Source organism: Squalius cephalus (genome assembly GCF_949319135.1).
Source record: "Squalius cephalus genome assembly, chromosome: 5".
Taxonomy (NCBI): domain Eukaryota; kingdom Metazoa; phylum Chordata; class Actinopteri; order Cypriniformes; family Leuciscidae; genus Squalius; species Squalius cephalus.
The window spans coordinates 7,242,544-7,254,769 of NC_137126.1; the positions used below are offsets into that span (position 1 = coordinate 7,242,544).

The 12,226-nt window shown below is 39.5% G+C and overlaps 2 protein-coding genes across 3 annotated transcripts; one reads left to right on the forward strand and one right to left on the reverse strand.

The window, feature by feature from the left end:
- Positions 1-201: 201 nt before the first annotated feature.
- Positions 202-5,965, reverse strand: zbed4l2 (zinc finger BED-type containing 4-like 2; the record flags this gene model as incomplete). 2 transcript variants are annotated; one of them, XM_079872696.1, is made up of 3 exons in its annotated part: positions 5,635-5,902; positions 4,516-4,645; positions 202-2,873 (listed from the first exon to the last, which is right to left on the reverse strand). In XM_079872696.1, the coding sequence occupies exon 3, from the start codon at positions 2,869-2,871 to the stop codon at positions 202-204; it is 2,670 nt and encodes an 889-aa protein (XP_079728822.1). In that variant the 5' UTR covers positions 2,872-2,873; positions 4,516-4,645; positions 5,635-5,902. The 2 variants fall into 2 exon arrangements, with proteins under 2 accessions (XP_079728822.1, XP_079728821.1); XM_079872695.1 differs by lacking the exon at positions 4,516-4,645 and having other exon boundaries at positions 5,635-5,965.
- On the forward strand, positions 4,993-11,647 carry napaa (N-ethylmaleimide-sensitive factor attachment protein, alpha a). The gene is made up of 11 exons (XM_079872742.1): positions 4,993-5,199; positions 6,002-6,081; positions 6,874-6,990; positions 7,109-7,155; positions 7,453-7,530; positions 7,976-8,031; positions 8,187-8,271; positions 8,352-8,456; positions 8,552-8,620; positions 9,831-9,881; positions 10,326-11,647. The coding sequence occupies exons 1-11, from the start codon at positions 5,102-5,104 to the stop codon at positions 10,425-10,427; spliced, it is 888 nt and encodes a 295-aa protein (XP_079728868.1). The 5' UTR covers positions 4,993-5,101; the 3' UTR covers positions 10,428-11,647.
- Positions 11,648-12,226: the final 579 nt, after the last annotated feature.

Sequence of the window (12,226 nt, forward strand, 5' to 3'; positions counted from 1 at the left end):
AATGTCACAAATTCCTTGTACCAGGAATGTGTTATTTCAAAACTCATTTACATAGAAGTATAACTGTGTTCATCTCTAACCGTAATCCTTGAGTCTAGAACCCATTGATGATGAAAGTCATCAGATAACCATGTGATTAAAGGAGCTTATTCTGGGATGTGACAGAACTGTTCAAAAATGTAACCAACAAATAAACAGTGATCATGACTCTTCCTCGGGCACACGAACCTTGCTTTCATAAGACACTAGAGTCTGGTAAAGACTTTCTCTGCTTTGGTTTCCACTGACATTGTTCCACTGGTCAATTTCACGTACAGAGGCTCCACCTTTCAGCTGATCTACGTAATCAGTGTTCTGATGGAGAAATAAAATATGATCAAGGTGCTTAGACCCCAATGTGGCCCTTCTTTGGGTCACTGGAGACTCCCTGGGGGCAAAGGTCCGATCGGCGGACACAGCAGTTGCTGGTATGGACAGGTATTTTCGTGCCAGTCTGGCCACCGCAGGAAAGCGATGCTCCTTGTTGCGCCACCATTGCAGAGGCGAGAGGCTGCGTCTGCAGAGCGGCTCTGCTATGTAATTCTCCAGCTGCTGGTGAATTTCGGGCATTCGCTCAGTAGGGTCCTCGCCCAGAAGAATATCGTACATGCTCTGTGGGAGAGGACTTATTCGTGTTCGAGGCGTGTGCTGTAAATCTCCCCTCAGCGGCGAGGTCAAACTGGTCCCACTAGAACGTCTTTTTCGTTCATTGGCGTTCTTGAAAGGTGATTTAACAACCTCAAGTGCGTTTTCATTGACCTGTTCTGGAGATGATAGGGCAGCGAAGGGCTCGCTCGGCTGCAGCTCAACGCTGTCGCCTTCCTCCGCTGAGCCGCACGATTCAGGAGAATCCAAAGAAGCCATTACAGGCAGTGTCAAAGGATCATCCAATACAAAATCTACAGGTTCTTCCCGTTCATCCACAGTCTCTTCCATTTGCACGCTTTGTCTTCTCTCTCCTTTGCCCCTTGTGAAAGCCTGAACAGAGAGCAGCTCTTTCACCTTGTCATGAAGCTTGCTACGGGCATGTGGGCTGAGAAACCGCAACTCTTTAAAACGTGGGTCCAGAAATGAGGACAGTACGGCATGGCAGTCCAGAAGAGCATCTTCATCACTCAGACTCCAGCGTTTGTCCATACCAGCGCGAATTCTCTCCATAACTCCCCTCACCACTGGACAGGTGCACTCCACAATTTTCTGTCCCAGGAGCCTGGACACTCCTTGGAGGCACGGCATCAAGGCTGAAATGGGTCCGTTGATGTCCTCACTCAAAAACGATGCCGCAATGCGAACCGTTTTGAGCACAGGGACCAGCTCATGTATAAGGCGCCACTGGTGATCTGCCAGATTTGTTGCAACTTTTTGCTCCTCTAAGACGGAGCTTATTACCCACTTGAGCTCCAGAAGACTCTCGCACATCTCAATGGCCGTGGTCCAGCGCCCTGGGTCGTTCAAGACCAGGGTTACAGACTCTTTATTAACGGCCTCTGCTTTCTGGCTCAGTGCTGTCGAAGCGCTCACATCATGCTGGAAGTGTAGGACGATGGTGCGAGCATCCGCCAGAGCTTGCCTCACAGTCTCCACGCACAGTCCCTCCTGGACACATAGTTTCAGGGCCTGTCCTGCACAAAGCAGAGGTGACCATCCCTCCGGAAGATTGCTGGGGGGAGGATGGCTGGGTCCAGCAAATTCTTGCTGATATTCCGGATCGATGGTCATATTCTCCTGCCCGCCAGACTCGGATCCACTTGGGGTGTCGTGCACAACACAGAAAACAAAGTCCTCTGGAAGCTGGAACTCGGTGAGGACTCCTTTCAGGGTGTCTGTAAAGCTCACTTGCCCTCTCTCTGATGGGTTTCCTTTGAACTCTGCTATCGGTCGGGTCTCGAGCACGCAGCGTGCCAGGCGCCACTGAGGGTCGACAAAATGCGCACTGACTGTAAGGTAGTACTGACCGTCCCCTCCAACCCCACATCCATCTACGGATCGCCAGTATTCGGTGCAGAGGGTCAGACAGTGAGAACCTAGACTTGTCTGAAGATGCTGCTGAAGGCATTGCTTGAGGATGTGGTAACGATGCCAAAGTAGACTGCCAAGCAGAGATGGAGACGGCACAGGGTAGTTAGGCTCTAGGCAACTCAGTAAGAGCTTGAACCCCCTCTCTTCCACCACAGACAATGGCTGAAGGTCTCTGAAGACCATCTCCAAGATAAGATCGGTCAAAACCTCAGCCCGCTTGTTGCTGCAGGCTTTCGTGCCGTTACGGATGTTACTGCCTCCAGCAGTGCTGCTCATCTCCCCCGCAGGAAAATTATACATCAGGCAGCCCTCATCTGTATCTTGGTGCACAATGGCGTTTGAATTAGAAGTACCGCTTGTGGCCGCACAGTCAGGGGCGTATGTGGTCCGAGCAGGTTTGGTCTCTCCCATCTCAGCTGTCAGTACTTCTACCTGCTCCTCTTTAATAGCAACAGGTAGCACTGGTTGAAACGCAGCATTGCCTGCGGGGTTGTATCTGTTAGCTTGTAAAGCGGTCTGAATGTGTGAATGTAATGCTGCAGGGGTGGGGATGCCTGCTGTGTTGTGAGGGGGTACCGCTCCTTCCCGAATGCTGTGTTTGCGTCCCAAGTGTTCTCTCATGGAAGTAGTGCTGTTGTGAAAGGAAAGCTGTCTCTTACAATGGTTGCACTCGACACGATGCAGACTTAGCTGAGTGTAGTGGTTCCACACTTTCGACGTGCGGCGATCCGAAAATGGCAAAAAACGCTGCATTCTCCTTCGAAGATTTTGACCGCTGAGGATTTCAGGATGTCTTTGTGGTGGGAGATCCATGTCTGTGGGGAAGGAAAAAGCAAAAATACAGTTAAAACGAGTAAAACAGGATAACACAGGAACTTAGCACAATTGCACTTGAAATTGACTCTAAAAAAAAACTATGGTAAACTTTAATCGTGTTTAAATGTGATGTTGAGGGTTTTGTAACAATACATGTTGTTTTCCATAGAAATGGTAAGTCAATGTTATTATGTGATGTTTTCTGGGTCAACACAATTCACGTAAAACTAAAGAATCTGCACTGTGTGTATTTGTTTCATTTCAGACCCTTTGCTTAATGCTATGACATTACTCACATACAGCTTTTTAAAATCTTTTATCATAGTGTCTCAGCTCACCAAATCACTCAGTTCTTGTAACCATGTGTGTGTGTGAGAAAGAGAGAGTCTTGTGCGGCCATTAAAGAGAGTTTCTAGCTAGCTAAATCATTATACAAACATTGCAGTTTAGTCTGATTTTATGTTCACTGTAAAAATGTGTGTGGCTTCTTAAAACCTATTCTACACTGTTTCCAGAACAAAATATTTGCATTTGGTTATATAAAATTAAGAGGTTTTTGCATCTACAATATAGCTTTCGTGTTGCAGTTTGTTTTTAATTCTACACTACCCATTAGGGCTGCACGATATTAAAGAAAAATGCTACATGCGATACAATTAATGCTTAAAAAGTGTGTAAAGTCAACTTAAATTATCTTCAAAATATATTTAAAGTTATATAACCTACATGCGTGTTTCACATTCTTTTTGTGACAAGAAAACAACTTCCCTACAACTTCTGAAAGTGAACAGTAGTGTTTTACTGAAACATAAGTATTATTTTAACATCAGTGTATTCCACGGGGTTTAGGGTTTGAGGAAGATCTACATTAGGTTTATTTGACAACAGAAACTGAATAATCAAATGTAAAAATAAAACACTGCTTAGTTATCAATGTATTAATTAAATACACTGATTCTTATTTAAGCTACAAAAGTTATTCAGCGAAGAGCAGTGAGTGATTTTCTCTTTGTCTTTTGTTAATGACTGCAGTTATTGCAAGCTGTTGCAATATGCATATCGCAATATATACATCTGCAATATTTCGATATATTGTGCAGCCCTACTACCCATCACATCTTGGTTTAATTATTTTTTAATAACAGATGTGGCTGGTTGTAGAACATTTTACTGTTGCATAACCAAACTGCAGCACTGTGAAAAACTATAAAAGGACATATATTTGTATAAGAGAAAGTATATATATATATATATATATATATATATATATATTTCCCTAGACTCAGTGACTTAACATTAAAAAGTCCTTAAAACTACAAGTATATAATCCATGTAGTAGTCACTCTAGTCAATAATGTATTTCATAAAACTGTTCATATAATAGTTAATAACAGAAAAATGTTGAGAAATAACTGTAGATGAATATAGCATGTCACACAGCAAAACACTGCCGTCTCTGCTTCAAATTAATTCAAAAACATTTTTGTTTCTCGCGGAAACATTTAGTATGAATTATAAGGTTTGTATTATGATAATGACTCCACATCAGTCACAGCACACAATGCTCGTCACAAGAGTATTTAGGCAGAGAACAATAACCATGCAACATGATACCAATGAAACAATTCCGTTATTATTTACATCAAGCGTCACTGGATGTTCTTCCGGGCGTGTAAAGGGCCATTATGGTTTCATCCACTTCCTGTCTGTGTTCCCTCCATTAAACAGTACACGATTCAGCGACAATAACTTGTACACCTTATTTTCCTATCTGAAAATGAATAATATCTTATTAGTAATATATATATATATTTTTAAAATGTCAGAATCCCTGCACAACCTCCGCGCGTTTGCGACCTACACACTGGATGTGTTTAGCACGATGCCCGTTAGGGTACAAGGGTAAGTTGTTCGCAGCCAAGAAAAGCGAACAATGTCCATCATTCAGGTTTATATAACATAACTACGCGACACTATTCGTGTAGCTTACGTTTAATTGTTGAAATTAATTAATAACGTATATGTACAAAAACGTAACGAGTTAATACCACAGCACTGTCGACTGTCATTTTGAAAACAACTATTTAGCGACAGTCCCTAAAGTTGAATTTACTTCCGATTTGCGCATGATGTGTCAATAAAACAAATAACTTCATTCTAGGCGACGTGAATGAGATATAGCTTGGCTATCATTCCATACAGTCCAGTTCAAACCTAATCTGACCAAATGGATTATTCTGGAAAAGAAAAGGAAGCCTTGGCCATTATGGCTGAGGCAGACAAGAAAATGAAAACGTCGCATTCGCTGTTAGGAACGTTTTTCGGGTAAATAATGTTTATTTTTATTTTTTTGCATCTCTGCAATATTGAAAGTGCAAATCTTTCTTAAAATCTAACTGAAGTGATTGGTATTAATTAGTATATGTTTGCAACAAACAATATTGATATCGATCATTGTTGTTCATTTAGATTAAAAAGCAATGCTTTTGAAATTGCATTATTTGTAATATAACGCTGTTCGCATTAAGCTGTCATAAATCTACTCTAGTTATCCGCAGATTTTGCACAAAAGTGATTCGGTCAGCTAGCCAAGTAACGTTAGCATCGCACTGCACGCATAATAAAGCGTCATAATAAATAGAGTTGTGCGCACGGGATGAAGCGTTTCCTTGTCGCTTTCATTCATACTCTACTCAAACCCAATGCACACTAAGTGATGTTGCTCGTTTTGCCCTGGTTTAATACTTTTCTGAAACTCACCCATGCTGCCTTCGCCTGGCCCTTCCGCGCACAGTCTCTCTCCGCCGCTGGCGACTGCGGGGATGTTCAGTCGATGTTTCACTCTGAGGTGTTTTATCATGTTAGCTGTATTTGAGGAGAACTTAAAGTCCGTCTTACACAGCCTGCAGTAAACAGTGGCATTGCTCTCATTTTTAATGTAGTACTTCCAGGCTATTGAGCAATATCGGGCCTGTGTTTTCACACTGATTTCTGGGTCCTCTTGCTTCATGTTGGCCATATCAGGTCTGAAAACACGTTGTATGCGTGCAGGGGACGACAGATGTTAATAGCGCCGCCTAATGGTTTGAGTGAATCTCCCCTCTCGCTTTTGTTCATTGTACTGTAGGAGTTCCTCCAAGGTCGAGGAGGCCTGTGACTTGTACGTGAGAGCTGCCAACATGTTCAAGATGGCTAAGAACTGGAGTGGTACGATACACAGCAACTTTTGCACCACTGTATTAAAGGGATAGTTCACAGCAAAATGAACATTCTGTTATTAAGTACTCACACTCACCCATAAGACTTTCGTTTATCTTCGGAACACAAATGAAGATCTTTTTTTGATGAAATCTGAGAGATGTCTGTCCCTCCGTTGACAGCTACGCAACTACCACTTTAACGCTTCAAAAAGTTCATAAAGAGATCATAAAAATAATCCATATGAATTGAGCGTTTTAGTCCACATTTTCTGAAGAGACACTCGTTTTATATGATGGAACAGATTGAATTTAGGCTTTTATTCTCATTTAAACATTGATAAACTCACATCAGTTGTGGTAAACTGAACCTCAAGCATGTTCGCTTGACGTGCGAGAACCAATGAGGTTCATTCCTGTGTTACGCAGCACGCTTGAGCTTCTGTTTATGTTCACTGATCCACGTTTAAATTAAATCTAACCCTAAATTAAATCTGTTCATCATTCAGAAATTTTGGACTAAACCGCTCAATTCATATCGGATTAGTTTTACGATTTTTATGAACTTTTTGAAGCGTTAAGTGGTAGTTGCGTAGCTGTCAATGGAGGGACAGAAATCTCTCAGATTTCATCAAAAATATCTTCATTTGTGTTCCGAGGATGAACGAAAGTCTTACGGGTTTGGAACGACATGAGGGTGAGTAATTAATGAATTAATTAATTTTTGCCTGAACTATCCATTTAAAGTATTCAATAAGCACATGGCAGTTCTATTGTTCATTTTCTTTCCTCTCTATTTAAGCTGCTGGAGATGCCTTCTGCAAAGCCGCACAACTCCATTTGCAGGTGGACAGCAAGCACGACGCAGCCGTTAACTTTCTTGATGCTGGCAATGCATTCAAAAAGTCTGATCCTCAAGGTACAGCTCTCATTGTTACTTTTAAAGACTGAACAATAAAAATCTCTCAGTATGAGGTGTTGCTATTTCAAAAGGAGTTTAATTTGTATTATGGCTCTCCTACAACTTCTCTCCACAGAGGCAGTAAACTGTTTCTGTCAGGCCATTGACATCTACACAGATATGGTGAGAAGAATTATATTATTCACCCAAAAATGAAAGTTCTGTAATTTACTCGCCCTCATGTTGTTTCAAACCCGTAAGACTTCCGTTCATCTTCGGAACACAATGAAGATATTTTGGTGAAATCTGAGGGATTTCTGTCCCTTCATTGACAGCTTATAAAGAGATCGTATAATCCATATGAATTGTTCCACCTCAATTCAACATTGTATATGTAATATGGGTGCTTGTTTTTGTTTTGTTTATAGTGATACACTTATACTCTGAATATTCCTTAGAAATTCTCATCTGTGTCCACAGGGGCGTTTCAACATCGCAGCAAAACACCACATATCTATTGCAGAAATCTATGAATCTGAGTTATTGGACATAGACAAAGTAAGTTGGAAGTGATCTTTTTTTATGGAAAGGTGCTCATTTATCAGTAAGTGGTTCAGATGAATATGGACAGTGTGTCAAAATCATCATAAAAATACACTACAATTTGTGGGTTTTAATTCAGCAAGTATGCGGTTCATATGCAACTTTTCTCAACATTATTAATAAAAAAATGTTTCTTGAGCAGCAAATCAACATTGAATAATTTCTGAAAGACTGTGAGGCACTGAAGTCTGGAGTAATGATGCTTAAAATTCAGCTTTGCCATCACAGGATGGCAGATATATATTAAAATAATAAATAGTTATTCTAAAAATGTTTGCTAATGCATCAGATGATCCATACTGACTGAGCCTATCACGTTACAGAGAGCCCCTTATGAAAGAAAAGTAGTGTTCATTCATTTGTTATTATTTGGTCCCAAAATACTTATTTATGTGTACAGGCCATTGTTCATTATGAACAGGCAGCCGATTATTTCAAAGGGGAGTCATCCACCAGGTACTATACTATAGTCTTTACATGTTTTTATGTGTTTCACATTTATCAGAAGTGTTGTAGAACAAATTAGGTCTGAGCAAAGAAGTTGTGTTGCAATTAAATGATTGCATTTAATGTTATCATACTAAAATCTCTTGTACTCTCTCTCTCTGTAGTGCAGCCAACAAGTGTCTTGTCAAAGTGGCGACCTATGCGGCTCAGATGGAGCAGTACCCGAAAGCCATTGAAATATTTGAGCAGGTCTGTGTGATCTTCTGTCGAAAACCTGTTCATTTGTTTTCTTCACCCTTCATGTTGAGTGGCATGTTGTGTCTGTTCAGATTGGGATTTACTCCATGGACACTACCCTGTTGAAGTATGGTGCTAAAGACCATTTCTTCAAAGCAGCGCTGTGTCACTTCTGTGTGGACATGCTCAACTGCAAGGTGACTGATTTGACCTGCTCACAGTCCGAAGGAGAATGATATTTACAATGCAACTCTCTGCTTTATCATTATTTAATCCGTGTTGTCTTCAATAGCTGGCTGTACAGAAGTATGAAGAAATGTTTCCAGCTTTCTCAGATGCTAGAGAGTGCAGACTTCTTAAGGTGAGTCTTTTCTTCCAACAAGTTGAATTGCTTAGTTTCTTCCATAGACTTCAGCTGTGATCTCAGGCCCTGTTTACACCTGGCATTAAGATGTGTTTTAGACAAGGGAGACACAATTTAATCCACTTTCAACCACTTCTGTCCTGATTTCTCTGAGGGGAGGATCAATGGGTGGGAAAATGTAGGGTTTTTTCAGATCTGTTTTTTCAGACAATTAACATATGAACACACACAGAGACGAAGGAAAACCATACGGAGAGCATCAGCTTTTGTTTCTGCTCTGACAGTCGTAAGACCAGCCGAGAGTGTGTGTTAGAAATCAGGAATGGTTGGAGAACATTGTGCTTGGTATGTTTTTCATCTTCAAACCAAACTTGCGTCTCCAGCCAGCAGGGTTTAAATCCAGTTTCTATAGTGCGCTTCCCATAATCTTTACGCATTAGGTCAGTAGACGGTCTTTTGTGGCTGTTTGAACACATTCGATCACATGAGCGTTTACACTACGAATGTGTTTTCGACTACCTCTGGAAGTGGTTGAAAGTGGACAAGCTCAAAACACTTTAGACCTCGTTTACGCCTGTATTTAGTGTCGTCCACTTGTGATCCGATCAACCAAACGCATCTTAATCAGGTGTAAACAGGGCCTCAGATTCTGGGTCAACATCAGTTGAGATTGAAGGTGGAAGTTTTGCCCAAATCCTTATCTTTAACTGTTAAGTTTCCATTGTCTATATTAATTGTTTTGTATATTTTTATATTTAAACACTACCGTTCAAAAGTTTGGGGTTGAGTCTTTAAAATGTTTTTAAAAGTCTCTTCTGCTCACCAAGACTACATTGCTTTGGTTACAAATACAGCGAAATCTTTGTGAAATATTATTACAAATTAAAATAACTGTTTTCTATTTTAATATATTTTAAAATGTAATTTATTCCTGTAATGCAAAGCTGAATTTTCAGCATCATCACTCCAATGATCCTTCAGAAATCATTCTAATATGCTGATTTGCTGCTCAAGAAACATTTATTATTATCAGTGTTGAAAACAGGAAATCAATTTAATGCATCCTTGCTGAATAAAAGTATTCGTAAAGTATTTCTTCTTCAAAATAAAAACGTACCAACCTCAAACTTTTGAATGGAAGTATTTGAACATTTTGTGACGCTTTATACAAAATAATCACAATGTTTCTGCATTTCACATTAAACAGAAACTTCTTGATGCATATGAAGAGCAGAATATTGATGCATACGTTGATGCAGTAAGTTCTCTTTGTATATTGTTTCAGGTTTTACATAATTCACTGCACACATTTTACCAGTGGTCATTCATTAATGAATTAAGGCCCGTTCACGCCAAAAGCGATAACTATATTAGCATCCACACCAGCGGACGATATCATTCTGTCTATTCTAAGTGTGCTGCAGTTTTGTGCGTCTGTCACTTTAAATGCTCGAGCTCTTTAAAGCGGAATGGATTCTGATTGACATTGTCAATGTTTTTATCATTCATCAGCTGGAAAAAAATCGTTCTGTAAGTGATTCCAATGATATATCGTTCCTCTCTGCCATTATCGTTATACTTGTGCTATTCTTTTGTATTTAGAACGGTTTTTAGAACTACATCTTTATAGTTATAGTCCTTGTGAACGGGCCTTTACTCTATGCAATATTCTGCAATTATTATTATTATTATTTTTCATTAGGTAAGGGAATTTGAATCCATCTCCAGGCTTGATCAGTGGCAGACCACTATGTTACTAAGAATCAAGAAGACCATTCAGGACGATGAGAATGACCTTCGCTAATGTGAAGTCTTGATTCCAAGCACAGCACCCGTTCTCCTGTCCTTCCTCTCTCTTTCTCACAGTCTCTTTATGTGTAAATTAAGGTCACGTACATTTTTGTCTTGAGCCTTTTTCTCCCAAATCCTACAGTCTTAAAGGAAATATAACTTTTATCCCCTAGAGCACTTTGAAGTCTTCTAGAATAATACTGGATAGGATTTATGTTACAAGCTTTGACCACAACTTCCCCATGTGGTAAATGTAACTCATTAGAAATGTGATTATTTATGTGTTAACATTTTCATTCATGCGTGTGCAGCTTCGGTAGTTGTTTTATTTATCGTTCTTTTCTTAATGGTTGTAAATTAACTTTATTTTATTTATTGATCCAGTTGCAAGGCTCTGTATGTGTCAACAATACTTAGTAGAATTTATTAATGATTATAATTATTATTATCAGTGATTATAATTATTATAATTAAGTATTTATAAATTGTGCAAAATACTGTAACTATGATCAGCTAGAATCAGCTGAAACAACACTAATTGTCATTTTCTTGTTTTCCTCTATGGAGGACAAGCTTGTGTGATAGTTCATCTGAGAATGAAAATTGTCATCATTTACTCACCCTCAAGTTGTTCCAACCCTAAATTCTGCTGAACACAAAAGAAGTTATTTTGACGAATACGGGTAACCAGCCAGTTGTTGGACCCCATTGACTTACATAGTATTTTTTCCCCTCCATACTATGGAAGTCAATGGTGTCCATTAACTATCTGGTTACCCGTATTCTTCAAAATATCTTCTTTTGTGTTCAGCAGAAGAAAGAAATCATACAGATTTGGAAGAACAACCTAGATGTTTATTCTGTTTTTGTTTTTTTTACCTACACACAGAAGAGTGAATCTGCATGATGTTTATTGCAGTATTTTGGAGGACTGGAAGTGAGGTTGTATTAGTCCTCTGTCTGAAGGTGCACTGGTTGACTAACTGTGCAATTTCTTTATGATGTATTGTGAATTAAATAGTTTTTTTTACAACCATTAGGACACATTTTTCAGTACTTGGGTCACGTTTTCAGAACTCTTCACGCAGTGAACACACAGGCAGTCTATTTGGGCCAAACTGTGGATCATTGCTCATTGCTTTGGCTACTTTCAAATGACAAAGTCGTTCTCCGCCAAAACTCAGGTTGCACATTTACATACTCTTTCCAAACTGTTAAACTTAAGTTCAAAACTTAAGCTAAAAACAAAAACAAATGAGCATTTTTTTTACAGTAATACCACATTGAAATATATTCTGAATCTAAAAAATGAAATAAATTTGATAGAGCTGAACACCTACATAGGTGTTTAGGGGCCATTCACACAGAACGTGTTTTTGCTGTTCAAAACATGAGACGCAGGTCATTGGAGTGAAAAGACTCTAGAAAAAACTTATTTTAACCTGAACGTCGCAAATGACGCGAACACAACAGTTAAACACTTCTATCTAGCGCGTGTTTACATAGAAAAAGTAGCGCAGTGTAATGGAAAACCGCGTTCTGTGTGAACCAGCCCTTGGTTTTTCAATTTCACCATCTGTACAAAAGGGACCATTTAGGAATAATTTTGTAATGTAAACATGGACCATGCAGTGAATTGAAACAGTAGAGAGATGTCATTCTTGTTTTGTAAAGAAATTTTACAAAGGAAAACTGTAATGCTACCTGTTGCTAGTGTTTTTTAGGTTGTTTTATGGGTGACAAAGTGTGTTTGTGTACTAATGTTATGGAAGAATGACTTGATTTGAGACATGGATGAAGGGTTTTGCTAGT